At 37.0% G+C, this 18,766-nt stretch overlaps 1 protein-coding gene across 3 annotated transcripts in view; it reads left to right on the top strand.

Annotated features, from left to right (window-relative positions):
• Positions 1-15,483, top strand: part of LRRC28 (leucine rich repeat containing 28) — a 185,631-nt gene extending 170,148 nt beyond the window's left edge. For all 3 annotated transcript variants that reach the window (XM_060155757.1, XM_060155748.1, XM_060155738.1), the window contains one exon: positions 12,786-15,483. In XM_060155757.1, coding sequence (XP_060011740.1) covers positions 12,786-12,858 — 73 coding nt within the window. In that variant the 3' untranslated portion in view covers positions 12,859-15,483. The remainder of the gene's footprint in view (positions 1-12,785) is intronic.
• The last annotated feature ends 3,283 nt before the right edge of the window (positions 15,484-18,766 follow it).

The following is an 18,766-nucleotide window of genomic DNA, read 5'->3' as shown; positions in this document are numbered from 1 at the left end:
GGTTTTATCAAATATTTATCAAATTGAGAAAGATCCCCTTTATTCCTGGTTTGCTGAGAGTTTTTTTTTTTTAATCATGAATGGATGTTGTCTTTGGTTAAATACTTTTTGAGTTCATTGATATCATACTAATTTTTTTTTGTTAACCTGTTGATGTATTGGATGACATTGATTTTCAAATATTGAACCAGCTTTACATACCCAGAATAACTCCCACTTGATTGGGGTGTATAGTTCTTTTTATAATACATTTCTGTATTTAATTTATTAATACTTTTTTGAGGATTTTTATATCTCTGTTCATGAGAGATATTGGTCTGTAGTTTTCTGGTTTTGTACTCTTTGTCTGGTTTTAGAGTCAGAGTAATACTGGCCACATATATGAGGTGGGAAGTGTTCCTCCTCTCCTATTTTTTTGAAAGAGACAGTGTAAAAATTCCTCTTAGTACTTCTTTAAGTGTTTGATAGAATTATCCAGTGAAACAATCTGGGTGGACCTGGAAATTTCTCATTTTTAATTACAGACTCAATTTCTTTAATAGTTATAGGACTATTCAGGTGGGCTATTTTATCTTGGTTGAGTTTTGGTGGTTTGTGGTTTTCAAGGGATTCATCTGTTCTCAGTTGGCAAATTTATTAGTGTGAAGTTGTTTAAGGTATTCCCTTATATCTTTTTAATGACTGCAGAATATGTATTAATATCACGTGTTTCATTTCTTATATTAATTTGTGTTTTCCTTTTTTTAATCTTTGTCAGTCTTGCTAGAGATTTATCAATTTTATTGATCTTGTTAATCCTAGTGAAGGTTTTAATTTCATTGGTTTCTCTTCTTTACTTCCTCCTACTAGCTTTGGATTTATTTTGCTCTTTTTTTTTTTTTTTTTTTGGAGGGGGAGGTTAGGGTAGAAACTTAGAGTATTGATTTAAGACCTTTGCTATTTTCTAACTTAGCATTTAAAGCTATTAATTTCTCTGTCAGCACTGCTTTACTGTGTCTCAAAATTTTTGATATGTTGTATTTTTATTTTCATTGTTGAAGTTTTTATACCTTTGATACCTTTTATACCTATACTCCTTTTATACCTTTGCTGTCATTCATTTCACTATTCATCTGTTGTAATCATGCTACATTGTTACCCTTATTACGTGAAACAAGTTAATTTTTAGATCAATTGAAAATTATAAAAATAAAAGATTTTACTTAACTTTATTCCTTCTCCAACAACCTTCCTATTTATTTATTTATTCATTTTGTTCGGAAGAATGTTTTTATTTTTAAAATTTTTATTGACGTATAGTTGATTTACAATACTACATTAATTCCAGGTGTACAACACAGTGATTCAATTTTTTATAGATTATACTCCATTTAAAGTTATTATAAATACTGGCTATATTCCCTGTAGTGTACAATATATCCTTATAGCTTATTTATTTTATACATAGTAGTTTATGCCTCTTAATCCCCTATGTCTATCTTACCCCTTCCCCTTTCCCTCTCACTGGTAATAACTAGTTTGATCTCTATATTTATGAATCTGTTTCTGTTTTGTTATATATATTCTTTGTTTTATTCTTTAGATTCCACATATATGCGATAACACGCAGTATTTGTCTTTCTCTGTCTGACTAATTTCACTTAACATAATATTCTCCAGGTCCATCCATGTTGCTGCAAATGGCAGAATTTCATTATTTTTTATGGCTGAATTATATTCCATTCTGTATCTTAGCTATTATAAATAATGCTGCTATGAACATTGGGGTGTATGTATCTTTTCTTGTTTTCTTTGGTTGTATACCCAGGAGTGGAATTGCTGGATCATATGGTAGATCTATTTTTAGTTTTTTGAGGAACCTCCATACTGTTTTCCATAGTGGCTGCACCAATTTACATTCCCACCAGAAGTGTGCTAGGGTTCCCTTTTCTCCACATCCTTGCCAACATTTGTTATTTGTAGACGTTTCGATGATAGCTGTTCTGACAGATGTGAGGTGCTATCTCATTTTGGTTTTGATTTGCATTTCTCTGATGATTAGCAATGTTGAACATCTTTTCATGTGCCTATTAACCATCTGTATATGTTCTTTTGAAAACTGCCCATTCGTGTCTTCTGCCCATTGTTTAATCAGGTTGTTTGGTTTTTGTTTTTGTTGTTTGTTTGTTTTTGATACTAAGTTGTGTGAGCTGTTTATATATTTTGGGTATTAACCCCTTATTGGTCATATCATTAGCAAATATTTTCTCCAATTCAGTAGGTTGTCTTTCCATTATGTTGATAGTTTCATTTGCTGTGCAAAAGCTTTTAAGTTTAAGTAGGTCCCATATGTTTATTTTTGCTTTTGTTTCCTTTGCCTTAAGAGACAGATCCAAAAAAAATGTTGCTACAATTTATGTCAAAAGTGTTCTGCCTATGTTTTCTTCTAGGAGTTTTATGGTTTCCAGTCTTAAATTTAGATCTTTAATCCATTTCGAGTTTATTTCTGTATATGGGGTGAGGAAATGTTCTAATCTCATTCCTTTACATGTAGCTGTCAGTTTTTCCAGCACCACTTACTGAAGAGACTGTCTTTTCTCCATTGCATACTCTTGCCTCCTTTGTCATAGATTAATTGACCATAAGTGCATGGGTTTATATCTGGGCTTTCTATTCTGTTCCATTGATCTATGTGTCTGTTTTCGTGCCAGTACCATACTGTTTTGATGACTGTAGTTTTGTAGTATAGTTTGAAGTCAGGAAGCATCCAGCTTTGTTCTTTTTTCTCAAGATTATTTTGGCAGTTCAGGGTCTTCTGTGGTCATACTGAGTGAAGTAAGTCAGACAGAGAAAGACAAATATCATATTTCACTTATATGTGGAATCTAAAAAAAGGGCACAAGTGAACTTATTTACAAAACAGAAGTAGAGTCACAGATGTAGAAAACAAACTTATGGTTACCAGGGGGTAAGGGGGGAGGGATAAATTGGGAGATTGGAATTGACATATATATCCTACTATATATAAAACAGATAACTAGTAAGGACCTACTGTATAAATGTGAATGGATTCAATTCCTCAAAAGAGATTCTTATGTCTTAAGTTGTGTTAAGGCAGAGAGAGAGAGGGAGGGAGAGAGGGAGAGAGAGAGAAGGTGAAAGCAAGAGAGGAAAGAATACCTTAAGACAAAATTACTTAAACTTTTGAAGACAAAAAGCTAAATTACACCAAAACAAGACAAACAAACAAGGTGGGAATGGCAGTATTATTATTGACAAACTAAAATTCAAGTTGAAAAGTATTAAATGAAAAAAATAGATTAAAAAAGTAAATTTTAGAATTATTTGTTCTAGTTCTGTGAAAAATGTTCTGGGCATTTTGATAAGGATAACATTAAATCTGTAGATTGCCTTGGGTAGTATGGACGTTTTAACAGTATTAATTCTTCCAATCCATGAAAAGAGGGTATCTTTTATATGTATCATCTTCAGTTTCCTTCATCAATGTCTTGTAGAGTATAAGTCTTTTACCCTCTTGGTTAAATTTATTTCTAGGCATTTTATTCTTTTTGATGCAATTGTAGAAGAGATTGTTTTCTTGAATTCTCTTTCTGATAATCCATTATTAGTATCGATAAGCAACATATTTCTGTATATTCATCTTGTATCCTGCAACTTTACTGAATTCATTTATTCTAATTTTGTGTGTGTGTGGAGATTTTAGAATTTTCTATATATAGTATCATGTCATCCCTAGTTTTATTTAGATCTGAATTTTTTTTTTTTTTTTTTTTTTTTTTTTTTTTGCGGTACGCAGGCCTCTCACCGTTGTGACCTCTCCCATTGCGGAGCACAGGCTCCAGATGCGCAAGCTCAGTGGCCATGGCTCACGGGCCCAGCTGCTCCGCAGCATGTGGGATCTTCCTGGACCAGGGCACGAACCCATGTCCCCTGCATTGGCAGGCAGACTCTCAACCACTGCGCCACCAGGGAAGCCCTAGATCTGAATTTTTTACCTATACCCTTTTCCTCTCCCTGAAGAACTCCTTTCAACCTTTCTTGCAGGACAAGTTCGCTGGCAATGAATTCCCTTAGTTCTCAGTTTGTTTGAAAAATTCTTTATACTCCTTTACTTTTGTAGGATAATTTCACTGGATATAAAATTGTAGGTTAGTAATTTTTTTTTCTTTGAGCACACTAAATATCTCACTCCACTCTCTTCTTGCTTGCATGGTTCTAATAAGAAGTCTACTGTGTCTTATACTTGTTCCTCTATAGGTAACGTTTTTTTCTCCTCTGGCTTTTTTCTAAGATTTCCTTTTTCTTTGGTTTTCTCCAGTTTGATATTTCTTTTTTTTTTTTCATTGAAGTATAGGTGACTTACAATGTTGTTATACAGAAAGTGATTTTCAGTTTTATATATGTATATATGTGTGTGTGTGTGTGTATATATATATATATATATATATATATATATTCTTTTCTATATTCTTTTCCATTATGGTTTTCACAGGATTATGAATATAGTTCCCTGTGCTATGCGGTAGGACCTTGTTGTTTGTCCATTCTATATTTACTAATTTGCATCTGCTAACTCCAAACTCCCAATCCATCCCTCTTCCACTCTCTTCCCCTTTGGCAGCCACATATCTGTTCTCTATGTCTGTGAGTCTGTTCTGTTTCATAGATATGTTCATTTGTGTCATATTTTAGATTCCACATATAAGTGATAGAATATAATATTTCTTATGTGTAGTGTTTTTGTTTTTGATTTTTATCCTGCTTAGTGTTGTTAAGTTTCTGGATCTGTCATTAATTTTGTAAAGTCCTTAACCATTATTACTTCAAATTCTTCTCTTCTTCTCTTTTATCTCCTTTTCTTTCTAGTATTCTAATTATGCATATCTTGCACCATTAGAAATTGTCCCACAGATCGTGGATTTTCTGTTCTGTTTTTTTTTAATTCCCTATGATAATTTTAACATCTCTGTCGTATCTGAGTCTGGTTCTGAGGTTTTCTTTGTCTCTTCAGCATGTGCTTTTTCTTGCCTTTTGGCATCTCTTGTAATTTTTTGTTGAAAGACAGACATATTGGGTAATAAGAACTGAGCTAAATAGGCATTTAGTATGAGATTTTATTTTAATCTGGCTAGGAGCTGAGCTCTGTTTTATGTTTGTTGTAGTAGGTACTAGAGGCTTCAGATTGAAATTCAGATTCCTTTAGTGTCCTTTTATGATTCTCCTTGCTTAACTTTGGGCTTCCCTGTATACTCCTCAGAGAGCCTGCATCTTGCAGCTGTTTTTGTTTTTAAATGCAAAATTTTAATAGGAATGCATTTATCTCATAACATTCTTCATTCTCTCCTATTTTCTCATGACTTTTCTTCCGTACTCCTGTATAGTTTAAAAACTAGATCCTCACCTCAATATCCTGTCAAGCCCAGGCTGCACTGTTGGTAAATGAGCTTTAGGAGCATGGTGAGCCCCCTTCCCCCAGCACCCTCAGGACTGCCCACTGCACCCCCTGCAGGCCCCTGGGTGGGCCCAGTAAGATGAACCCAAGGTTTAACAGTGCTGGGATTTTATTTATTTTGCTTTTTTATTTTTATTAATTTATTTATTTTAAAATTGTATTTTAGAGTATGGTTGATTTACAATGTTGTGTTAATTTCAGGTGTACAGCAGAGTGATTCATTTATACATATACATATTTCCATTCTTTTTCAGATTCTTTTCCCATATAGGTTATTACAGAATATTGAGTAGTTTCTTGTGCTATATAGTAGATCCTTGTTGTTATCTATTTTATATACAGCAGTGTGTATTTGTTATTCCTAATTTATCCCTCCCCACCACGTTTCCCCTTTGGTAACCATAAGTTTGTTTTCAATGTCTGTGAGTCTGTTTTGTAAACAAGTTCATTTGTATCATTTCTTTTAGATTCCACATATAAGTGATGTCATATGATATTTGTCTTTCTCTGTCTGACTTACTTCACTTAGTATGATAACCTCTAAGTCCATCCATATTGCTGCAAATGGCATTATTTCATTCTTTTTTATGGCTGAGTAATATTCCATTGTATATATATAGTACATCTTCTTTATCCATTCCTCTGTTGATGGACATTTAGGTTGCTTCCATATCTTGGCTATTGTAGACAGTGCTGCAATGAACACTGGGGTCCATATATCTTTTTGAACTACGGTTTTCTCCAGATATATGCCCAGGAGTGGGATTGCTAGATCATATGGTAGTTCTATTTTTAGTTTTTTAAGGAACCTCCATGCTGTTCTCCATAGTGGTTGCACCAATTTACATTCCCACCAACAGTGTAGGAAGGTTCCATTTTCTCCACACCCTCTCCATCATTTATTGTGTGTAGACATTTTGATGATGGCTCTTCTGACTGGTGTGAGGTGGTACCTCATTGTAGTTTTGATTTTCATTTCTCCAATAATTAGTGATGTTGAGCATCTTTTCATGTGCTTTTTGGCCATCTGTTTGTCTTCTTTGGAGAAATGTTTATTTAGATCTTCTGCCTGTTTTTGATTGGGTTATTTGTTTTTTGATATAGAGCTGCATGAGCTGTTTGTATATTTTGGAGATTAATCCCTTGTCAGTTGCTTTGTTTGCAGATATTTTCTCCCATTCTATGGGTAGTCTTTTCATTTTGTTTATGGTTTCCTTTGCTGTGCAAAAGCTTTTAAGTTTAATTAGGTCCCATTTGTTTATTTTTATTTTCATTACTCTTAGGAGGTGGATGCAAAAAATCCTGATGCGATTTATGTCAAAGAGTGTTCTGCCTATGTTTTCTTCTAAGAGTTTTATAGTATCCGGCCTTACATTTAGGTCTTTAATCCATTTTGAGTTTAGTTTTGTGTAGGGTGTTAGAGAATATTCTAATTTCTTTCTTTTCTTTTTTTTTTTTTTTTTACGTGTAGCTGTTTAGTTTTCCCAGCACCACTTATTGAAGAGACTGTCTTTTCTCCATTGTATATTCTTGCCTCCTTTGTCATAGATTAATTGACTATAGGTGCATGAGTTTATTTCTGGGTTTTCTGTCCTATTCTGTTGATCTATATTTCTGTTTTTGTGCCAGTACCATACTGTTTTGATGACTATAGCTTTGTATTATAATCTGAAGTCAGGGAGCCTGATTCCTCGAGCTCCATTTTTCTTTCTCAGGATTCCTTTGGCTATTCGGGGTCTTTTGTGTTTCTATACAAATTTTAAATTTTTTTGTTCTCGTTCTGTGAAAAATGTCATTGGTAATTTGATAGGGATTTCATTGAATCTGTAAACTGCCTTGGATAGAATTGTCATTTTGACAATATTGATTCTTCCAATCCAAGAACATGGCATATCTTTCCATCTATTTGTGTCAGCTTCAGTTTCTTTCATCAGTGTCTTACAGTTTTCAGAGTATAGGTCTTTTGCCTCCTTAGGTAGGTTTATTCCTAGGTATTTCATTCTTTTTCATGCAGTGGTAAATGGGATTGTTTCCTTAATTTCTCTTTCTGATCTTTCATTGTTAGTGTATAGGAATGCAAGAGATTTCTGTGTATCAATTTTATCTGTAATCCACTGTCCTTATTCTGGAGGCCATTTACTCTGGTGGTAAATGAGGGAAGGAAATGTTCTAAATTTTATGATTATATCATTATTTTAGTGGGCCTGTATTTCTAGGCTGTGACCTTCACAAATTTTTCTCATCTTGCATAGTTTGCTTTCCCCTCTTAGGTGGGATGGGCAGGCTAAAGGGGGCTGGGGTGGGAAGAATGCCCTTCCACACCTGGGATAAGGCTCTGGTAAACTTTCTCTGGAGAACTGTCCTTTGTTATGGAGGATGCTCTGGACATGTTACGTAATGACTACTCTTTTTCTCTTCCTGAATGAGCAACAAGGGGATCTTTTACGGATTTTCACCATGATAGCCTGTAGGGTTTCTGTAGGTAAAACCTAAGAATGTGTGTATCACCCTAACATTGCAGCCTCAGGAGTATCTCACTCTCAGGCTTGTCCACACTCAGCCTCCAGCAATTCTAGCATCTTCTGTCCAGGTAAGCAAGTCTCAGCTGTGACTCTGGAGGTACCTGTCTCACCAGATTTTGAAGTTGCAGTTTGCCCTATGACCTCAGTTCTCTGGTGAGTGGAGAAAAGTTGTTGATTTTCAATTTGTTCAGCTTGTTCTTGTTGTAAGAACAGGAGTGAGGACTTCTAGGCTCTTTATGTCAGAGATGAAACCAGATGTGTTCTCTGTATATAATTTCAATTCTTTCAAATTTGTGAGGCTTGTTCTTTGGCACAGAATATAGTCTGTCCTGGTGAATATTCCATGGGCTTTTAGAAAAAAAAAAAGTGTACTTTGTTGCCTTTGGGTGGAGTGTTTTGTATATGTCAATTAGATTCTTTGGTTCATTGAGTTGTTCAGTTCTTCTACACCTGTGCTGATTTTCTGTCTGGTAGTTCTGTCAGTTGCTAAGAGTAAAGAAGTTGAAGTTCCCACTCTAATTGTGAGTTTATCTATTTCTCCTTTTAGTGCTATTATTTTTTAACAGCTTTATTGAGCCAATTTACATATCATACAATTCACCCATTTAAAGTATACAAATCAGCAGTTTGTACTGTAGTCACAGATAACATGCAACTAATACCACAGACAATTTTAGAACGTTTTTCTCACCCTAAGAGAAACCTTGTACCCTTTATCTATCACTCTCTCTTTCCCCACACCTAGCCCTAAGCAACTAGTTACTTACTTTCTATAGAAATTGATGGATTTTTCTGTCCTAATCCTTTGGATAGTGATAACAGGCTTTTCTTGGAGTTTTTTGGGGGAGTTGTTTTTTTTGTTGTGTTTTGTTTTCTTTTCTTTTGGTTTTTTGACTCTGCCTGTTGGTGGTTCTGGGTTGGAAGTTCCTACAGCATCCTATCTGAAGTATATGGGAGGCAATAAGGAAGCCTCGGGAGTTTACCATTGCTGTGTTGCTTCTCAAGTCCCAGGGTCATAGTCTGTCTATCTTCATTACGTCTTTCAGAGTCTTCCAATGCTTGTTTGTTGTATTATGACCAGGGTGTTTTAGTTGTAAGAGAAAGAACCTTGGAAGATTGGGGCTCCCAAAATGTGTTTTGCCTCCAAAATCCAAAGGGACCCACAAGTGTGTATCTGTTTCTTCAAGTGGGCAGTTCTGGATGTAACTCTTCTTTTCTGTTTGAAACTTTACCAATGTAGCAGACACCTGAGCTTTTGCAGGCTTTCTCTCTCACCTCTAGTAGGCATGTGTCATATTAAGTATCAGGTGTGCTTGCTACTTCCAGTTTGATTTCCCCTCACCAATACATATATTAATGTCTTAGTGAAGGGACTGTCTTCCTGACCCTCCCAGAGGTTTCCAGGTTGTGGCTAAGCAGGTTAGGCCACATTGGATCCACTTCAACATTCCCATTTCTCTAAGCCTTTGATCTCCTTCCTCTAGACTGCAGTGGAAGTTCTAGCATCTCTGTCTCATTGACTGTAGGCCTCTACTGAAGCAAGACTTCTATTAACCATTATAGGTACTCATACTAACACATTAAATGCTGAGGCCTTGTGAAACACCCTTCTTGGCCTGATCCAACCTTAGACTTATTCTCACTGGCTAATGTATTATACTTAGACTCCATTTCCATGCTTACTCTCCAGATTTCTGCAAATAAAATTTGACAAGATTCTACAACTCCTTCATGTACATAATCTCTCCCAGGAGCAGCCCTTGCAATTAACTCTCTGAATCATGCTGGGATTTTGCTCTCTCCGTGGCCCTAGAGGCAGTGAGCATTGTTCCTGCCTGAAGAAGATAGGAATTTCCTTTTTAGGTAACCACACCAGATGAAGTCAGTGAAATCTTTTTATTCAAGTGAATGCTTGTTTTCTTAGATAGTAAGAAGGGCTGTTTCTGATGTGAAGAAATGTTTAGAGATATTAGAGGTTTAAGGTCCTTAGCTTTGTGTCTACACAAAGGTTTCCATCTCAATTCTTAAGTCCTCACCCCTTCCCACAAGAACCTTTACCCTAGCGTAAGAGACTTAGCATAAGTATACTTTTACCTGGTATGTGATTCTGCAGCCTGTACATTCAGGCCTCAGGCATGTCCCTCCCACAGCTTCATAAAATGAGAATTCCTTTAAAGCCACCATAGAAACTTTCTGATTCTCTACCTATGCCTTGAGTTGAGAGTTCAAGAAGGCACTAAGCTTATCTTTTTTTTTTTTTTTTTTTGGAAGGGGGTTGGGATTTGGGGAACTCTTTTAAAGCAGTCAAAAGAAGCCATCTCCCTCCACAATCTTTGAATTCACCATGATGCCACAGCAGTCAAGTGCCACAGCACTTGATCTCCCAGTGCCTTACCCTCCACTGGCAGTCTTAGTGATAATTTGAGTAATTGTGATACCACAACTTCGAGTAATCAGTGATGTCCCATTTTTCCCTGGTAATGAGGTCATTCATGCACTTACCAACCCAATCCCAGAATCCCACTTTGATGGACTGTTTCCTTAGACTACTCCCTACTAAATCAATCAGGGTACTGGCTGGAAAACACACAGAAGCTGGGATTTTGAAGAGAAATTAATGGAGAAGGACTATTTACAGAAGTTCAGGCAGGGTTCAGAGCACCCACAAGGATGATAAAGTACCTGGGAACTTACAGCAGTAGGAAGGTTTACCATTCTTAATCTTTTAGCATGAAGGACAAAGGAAGATCTGGAGGCTGTTGAGACTTAGAACCAACAGGAGGGGCTGCCCAATAAAAGCTCTGGTCAGAGATGTAGAGATGGAGTGGGATAGAAATAGTCAACCTTTCCATAAAAGCAATGAAAAAACTGGCAAAACTTATCAGAATTGAATTTTTCAGAACTCTGGAAATTAACAAAAGGCTTACAGCAATCCAGAGTGCATTTATTCAAGAAAAGTGACTGAATCTCAAAAAGAACAGAGACCTTTGTGATATTTTAACCTATAGTCCCAACTTCTAGTCTTAACCTTGAAAACCAAGAATCTGCCATCACAGTTAAAACCAGCAGCCGGGCAACAATTGGAAAGGGGTGGAAGGAAGTTGGAGCATCTTCAAAGGGTGTTTCACTGAAAAACCCTACTTGCAAGCCTGTCTTTATTTCCTCAGTCAGAGATCACCAGTGCAAAAAGCCTCTTCTCTGAGGGTATTTGTCAAAAATTGTCAAAACAATTATAGGCAATTGCTTAACTTCACAGATGCCTGAGGCAGTGGGTAGCTGTTGGGGCAAACAATAGACTAAGGTTTCCACGGAGGCTTTGAAAAGCACTAACATATTCCTAGGAGTATGTAAGGTCATGTGCATGCAAAAGGATGTGAGCATGCTCAGAAAAGACCCAAGAAGGCCCTGAGCTCTCACCTCTGCTTGCAAGAAGTGAGACTCTGTGCAAGCAGGAAGTGAAGGCTAAGGCAGAGTTGTCAACTGCCTGGTTGAGTGTGACTGGAGCCTAGTGAGAACTAGAGCCATACAGGAGGGTCCATCCAGGGGAGCTAGCTGGAACCAGTTGGTAAGGGAATCCTGGATTAGTACAAAAATCTAAGGCAAGAGAATCCATAGAAGTAGGTCTAGCTCTTGCCTTGAGATCTTTGATCATCCAAGATGAAATAACGGCAAAGCCTTTTTTGGAGGATCATGGTGGCCCAGGGAAAAATAAAGCCCACGGAGAAACAAAATTATCAGTGGTTGCCAGAGACTTGTCAGGGGGTTTAGGGGATGGGGGTTGGCTGCAAGTGGACACAAGGAACATTTGGGGATATGAGAAGTATTTTATATCTTGATGGTGGTGTTAGTTAAATAATTGCATATATTTCAAAACTCATTCAACTGTACACTTAAAATGGGTGAATTTTATTGTATGTTTGTATGTAACTATACCTCTATTAACTAGACTTTTTATAAAAAAAGAAGAAAAAGAAAATATTCAACTTTTCTCTCTTCCTGCCCTTTACCCTCCTGCTATACCTCCCTTGTCCTAATTCAGCCTGAAACCAGCTATCAGGCAGCCTTGGAGGTTGGGTCTGTAGAGGTCACCTTTTTGGATTACAGAGAAAGGCAAAGACTGAGTTGAGGGGTGGAGAAAAGAGAAAACAGTCAGCACAGGGGGTCCTGTGAAAACAACAGTAGATTAATCTCTCCTCACCAGAGGATAGCACTTCTGGTGGGAAAACAAGGCATCCAACAACTGGAGCTGCCCAGATTGGGATCAGAGGGCTCATGACTCGCTGCAGAAAGATGCCAAGCAGGAGTCTGAGATGGGATTCCTCTGTTGTGTGGGAGAAGACCCTCAAACTACATGATTCAGATTCTGAAATTACCTCTGTAAGCAATCTGTGGGCATACATTTGTAGGATAAATTCCTTAAAATTATGTTTTTTAAGCTCTTCGATATATATGTGTTCTAGCTAAATTGGTGACTTTTTCTATTACATGACTTTTATAACGTATTTCAAATTCTGTCATTGCACTGGTTCTAGTAAGCCAAATTCAGACTGTAACATGGAAAAAGCTTACTTTTCCTTTGCTGCTAACATAGGGATGTTGCGTCATCTGAAAACTGCTAATAAAATAAGCACACACATACCTCACCTGATTCCAGTGCTCAGTTTTAAAAGGAATTTATATTTCTGTTGTGTACTCTGTTGACCATCCTAATCCTTTATTTTAACAAAGGAAAAGACTGTCTCTAATGGAAAGAATTCTGAGACTTTCCTTTTGAACTCACAGTGTCCTTCTCCCCCTCTTTCCCCTTCCAGGAGGACAACTGTGAGTTTTGTGGCTTACTGCTGCTCCACCCAGTGTCTGCAGACTTTTGACCTACTGAGTTGATAAACACTCAAGAGCCTCAGGAGTGTTGCCAGCTTGACACTGCAGTTGCCTGCATATCGCACAGTGTGACAGAGGGACAGGAGAGTCCATCCAGGCCCAACAGGCCCTTCCGATCTGTCCTGTCACGCTTGGGGACTGCAGGACTCTGGAAATGTCATGATCGAGCTTCAGAGCTGAAATGCCTTCACCCTTCCCCCAAGTTGGAATATATCCTTCCCCAAATTAAGAACCCTTTGTCTTCCGTGTTTTTCTTTTATGTCAGCGAGTCTCTTATGCAGACTATTTAGTTTGATGTGCCTCCCCAAATCTAATTTAGAGCAAGTTTAAGCTCCCTGAAGAAATGTAATTTGATAATATAACCAAATTAACTTTTGAACACACATACTTTCAGTGGTATCTGTAATCTTCTCATCTCTCTTTCTTTCCCCAGAGAATTATTCCCCAGAGGTTATTCTCCGTGTTTTTAACAAATTTCAGTAAACCCTGTGACCTCAATAGTATTGAATAGCAGTGGGGGGGGGGGGTGCCTGAGTTGGCTTCCAAGTTAGGCTCCAGTAGGGGCTTCATGAGGGTCCTGGCACATACCCTCTGGAAAGTTACAACCTTGTTTATAAAGTTTTGCAACATATTAAGAGACTTTTGTGAGGGGGTTTTAAAAATAAAACTGTAGATTATAAATGAAATACACACTTATTTTGAAAAACTACAGAAAAATAATTTTCGAATTTTTAATTTCCTGATAAGATTTTTTTATATGAGAAGAGGGACATATGAGGCTTTAAAAGATCTGATCCTTTTCTTTCTAGATTTAAACATTTTCTGGCTACTGAGAAAGGGAGAGAAAAAACACATTAATATATGATCTCTGGTGTTTTTTGTTAGATGGGTTATGGTTAAATTTATATTGACTTTGAAATATTTTTGTTACATATGACAAACAGGCTTCAGCTACTTCTGCTACTAGTTTTTAGCAAGGTGATTCTAAGTACAGCCTGTGCACATTTATTTAAATACCTGGTGCATTAGATCATCTTCATTTTGACCTTAGGTTTCTTATGTACTTGACACATTGTTGTCCAGATAACATTGAGAAAACACAGGAAAAAGCAGGTCCAAATTCAGCCTTGGACTTTTGCAAAAAGGCCATAAATGGAAAGTGTGAGATTATGCTCTGACATAAGATAATGCTCTTAATGGAGGACTCACATACTTGCTCTTCCTTTGAAAGGATGGCATTTTAATATTGCTTTGCTGCCAGATGTTCATCTGGTAGCTGTGAAGTGATTCTTTTTTTTACTTTTTTAAAAAAGTTTAATTATACATAGTTTTCTCTGAGACGGGACTAAAAGGGAACCAAGAAGTTTTACTTGGTAGGAAAATTATTTTCAAAAAATTTCAGACTTGTCAAAAATTTGGTTTATGGAATTTTATTAGCTGCCCTAAATCTGTAATGCTAGGCTCTAACAGTGCTAAAAATCCTACATAGTTACTGACAAATGTGTGATCTTTTCACAGTCACACCACCTGCTGCCTGGAAAACAGACTATCCACATAGAATGGTGAAGGCAGAACATTATCAACTGTATTTCCACTGTTCTTACTTCCTCTTGTCCCTTTCATAACTTGGCCTCTTCAGCCTTAATATTTCAAAGGCTTATGGTATAATAGAAACTGAAGATCTATATCAAAATGTAACACTTCTTTCATCCTTCGGAATAATTGAAGTTTTAGTGTAACCCCTCCATGTATATAAATTGGGAGGTGAAAAATGTGGCATGAAATTTCACAAATGTGGTTCAGGCCTATGTGGCTGCTACCTATCATTTAAGTGACAGTAATATGTTTCAACATCTTTCTACTTTACCCTCTACAATCATATGTCTTAAAATGGAACTATGAAATTTGCTAACCTGATATTCAGGATTCTGTTGAGATAAGGATATGTAATACTTTTAACTTGTTTGAAATTTTACAAAGACACTTACCATCCAAACAGCCTCTGTACAAGCAATGTGTGTTGAACACCAGCAGTGGGCTAGGCAGACAACCTTTGGGTGGCCTCAGCCTTAATCCTTGATGCAGCACCCAGCTTAATTGATGAGAAATGGAACTTATAATATGGCTTCTTTGGTGCTGTTCATTATAAAAATTTTGTACTGGATTCACTGATGTATTTTGATACTATAAAGAAGTGTTGTAGACTGGAGAAGATTTGCCTACAGTCTAAATATTTAATTGTGTCCAGAGCTTTGCAGAAAATTCTAAAGTTACTATATATATGTTTTCTTGAGCAATGGTTATACTAGGTAGAGAAATAATTCATGCAATTATAATAATGCCCAAAAAAGTGAGTTATTTGGAAAATACAGTCTGTTCAGGTAAGTTTACATCAGTAATCTGATATGTGGTTAATGGTAAATTTTAAAATACAGGATACCCTGTTGGGCATAGGCCTTCTTATGATATAGTACAAGGGGGGGGTCCATTTAAAGTGAATTACCCTATCAGTGTTCTTCAAAATGCCCAATTGTTATCATACCAAAATCTTCAATTACATAACATTGTGTAGATGAATGAAATGTTGCATCTTCAATGAATAAAATATATATTTTGAGCACACTTTAACATTTTCTAAAAGGATCAATACAAAAGAGTCCTGGCTAGTGGAGGATACATTTTGGTTAATAGAAAAGAATGATGAACTGCTTTGTTACCTGGCCCTCCTTTCTGGAAAAGCAAGGTCTGCATTAAACATCTTTTAGTCAACGTACCCAACACTCACTAAAACCTTTCACACTGGCTTGTCTGACTAGTTTAAGGTACTTCTCACTTTTCTTCCACATTAAGCATTAAGAATTAAAATGTTTACAGTCTAAGAAAAAAGCCTTCAATACCAGTCAGCTTACGAGGCTTTGCACAGTTTTCCCTAAAATATATACCTATTTTGTAATCTCTTTCAAAGCCAATTTTAGAAATCATTAATAGTAAAATTAGGTTTCTGTTCCCTGAATTGAAAAATCAAACATGTTCATCTTAAACACGATACATTGCTTCAGGAGAAATCAAAACATTTTTATTCAAATGATTTATGAACATGGATTCCTAACTAATGCAACCTGATGTAATTAAATATTGAGATGTAAATTCATTTCATAGACTTGTAATTTAAAAATAAGGAATCTTGTTTTAAAATGTATCCTTACATAACCCTGGACATTTTATTATTTTTGTGGTTTCCACCAACTATTGTTTGCTCCTAATGAGGCTCTTCTACATTTCTCCAGGAATTAAGTGAATATCTTGCCTTCTCTTAAACTGATGGGATTTTTATAAGTCTGTATTCTTGAAAATACCTACATGTCTATCTAAAAATCATTCAAATCTCACTATCCCTACCCAGGAAGTACCTCCCTGTGCTATTAGCCAATAGATCTGAAAGTGATGCAAGTGTCTCTAGTAAAGGAATTGATCATAGCTGAGTGAGTGCTATCCTTGGTCAGGAAAAGAGATTGCTTTACAGCCTAGCATATTCTCTTTGAAGCATGACTATATGGTCCCTTGTATATCAGAGACAGAAATTACTGGCAGTCCAGTGTGGTGGCTGGACAGAAGGTGGAGCATTTGGAGGTCATTTCTATATGTAATTAAGAGACTTGCAAGGGTTGGCCAGGTTTCTGCGCCCCCCCTCCCCCAATTCATCTTACAGCAGAGTGTGGATTATGCTTGTTACCTGTCAGGTTTTGCTTCTCATAGCAATTTTGAGACTATAGTAATCCAAGATCATTCTTTCTTTCCTTCCTCCCTCCCTCCCTCCCTCCCTTCCTCTCTCCCTCCCTTCTTTCCTTCTTTCTTTTTTATATAATGAAAAAATTTTCTAATACTCTGAGTCTGCCTACTGAAACATTTTGGCACCATTCATTTGTAGTGTGGACATTTTCTATAATTCATACTATATCCCGTTTAGTTCTCACAGATACTGCTGTTTATAGAATAGTTGAGCTTGAACCATGCGAATGCCTAGAAATGTCAATGGTGGTGGCTTTATTGTTTTAACCAGATGCATTTTGCTAAGAAAAATAAAAGGACATTAAATACTTAAAGCCAGCCAGAATGGGGGAATAAGGACCTCTGAAAATTCTCCTCTCCATAAAGACAAGGAGAAGATTTGCAAAGATTGTCAGAATCAACTTTTTTCAGAACTCTGGAAATTAACCTCATAGCAACCCAAGGAATATTTGTGCAAGAGAAATAGCTGAATCTCAGTAAGAACAGTAAGCTTTGTGGCATTTTAACTAGTCCTATTTCCATTCCCCCTGCCCATTTCCAGCTCTGCTTATCCTTGAAAACCAACAGTCCGTAATGTAGAAGCCACTGGAAGGGGCAGAGTGGGGTTGGAGCTCCTTCAAAGCCTCATTCCCAGAGAACTGTCTGGTGGTTCCCTGGAAGACCTCACTTGCAAGGCTGTCTTTATTTTTCTGATCAGAGCTTGCCTGGTATGAAAAGCCTTTTCCACAGGGGGGAAAAAAAATTTAATGAAAAAAAAAATCAGAAGCAGTTGTGGCTGCCTGAAGTAGTGAATAAACATTGGAGCAAACAACAGGCTAACCATTAACTTAAAAAAGGAAAAGCTGAGGAATGAGATATTCATAGAGGCTTTGGAAATGCTCTGCCATTCCTGGGAATTTAGATGGTCATGTGCATGCACATGCCAAAGACGTTGCTCAAGCCAAGGATTGTTACTCCTGTTCAGGAAAGACCTGGGGACCTCCTAAACTGCCACCTTAGGTTGATCTTGATGATCTGCCCAAGCAGAAATTGAAGGTGAAGGCAGAGCTGTCAACTTCCTGGCTGAGTGTTGAAGTGTGTCCCAACATGCACACAAAGCCGTCAGCAAAGACGGTGAGAGTTAACTGGTTTCAGGTGTTTAAGGAAATATCTGTGCAATCATTAGTTCACTAAGAAACTATCTGAGCAAGACTTCAGTGTCTATCTAATAGACTTTAAAGAATTAGTTCATATGACTTGCTAGATAAACAAAAACCAGCAACTACATCAAAACCTTGGCAAAGGGGTTAGTAAATCTAATTCCACAGTTATCCTATTATTTAAAATGTCCAGGGCTTCCCTGGTGGCGCAGTGGTTGGGAGTCCGCCTGCCGATGCAGGGGATGCGGGTTCGTGCCCCGGTCCGGGAAGATCTCACATGCCGCGGAGCGGCTGGTCCCGTGAGCCATGGCCGCTGAGCCTGCGCGTCTGGAGCTTGTGCTCCGCAATGGGAGAGGCCACAGCAGTGAGAGGCCCGCATACCACAAAAAAAAAAAAGTTTTCCTCAGAAAATTATGAGACATGTAAAGAAATAAGTATGTCCCATACACAGTGGAAAAAGTCAATAAACTGTACTTGAGGAAGTCCAAACATTGGAATTTGCAGGCAGAGACTTTAAATCGGCTATTTAAAATATATTCAAATAACTAAAGTATGAAAATGATGTCTCACCGAATAGAAAGCATCAATAAAAAGATAGGAATTATTTAAAAGTAACCATATATAAATTGTAGAGTTTAAATACAATAACTGAAATGAAAAATTCCCTAGAGATGCCCAACATCATCTGCCTGCCATTGAGCAGGCAGAAGAAAGAATCAGCAAACTTGAATATAAATCAATTGAGATTATCCAGGCTGAGGAACAGAAAGAAAAGAGAATGAAGAAAAATTAATAGAGCCTCAGAAACTCATGGGATACTATTAAGTGCACCAACATATGCATAATGGGAGTCAAATAAGGGGAGAAGAGAAAAAGAATATTTGAAAAAATAATAACCAAAGACTTCAAACTTTGATGAAAAATATTAATTTACATACCCAAGAAGCTCAATAAGACTGAAGCAGGATAAACTCAAATTCATG

This window comes from Lagenorhynchus albirostris, chromosome 1 (assembly GCF_949774975.1).
Source record: "Lagenorhynchus albirostris chromosome 1, mLagAlb1.1, whole genome shotgun sequence".
Lineage (NCBI taxonomy): Eukaryota > Metazoa > Chordata > Mammalia > Artiodactyla > Delphinidae > Lagenorhynchus > Lagenorhynchus albirostris.
Note: the sequence above shows the minus strand (reverse complement) of the source record. Positions and strands in the feature narration are given on the sequence as shown.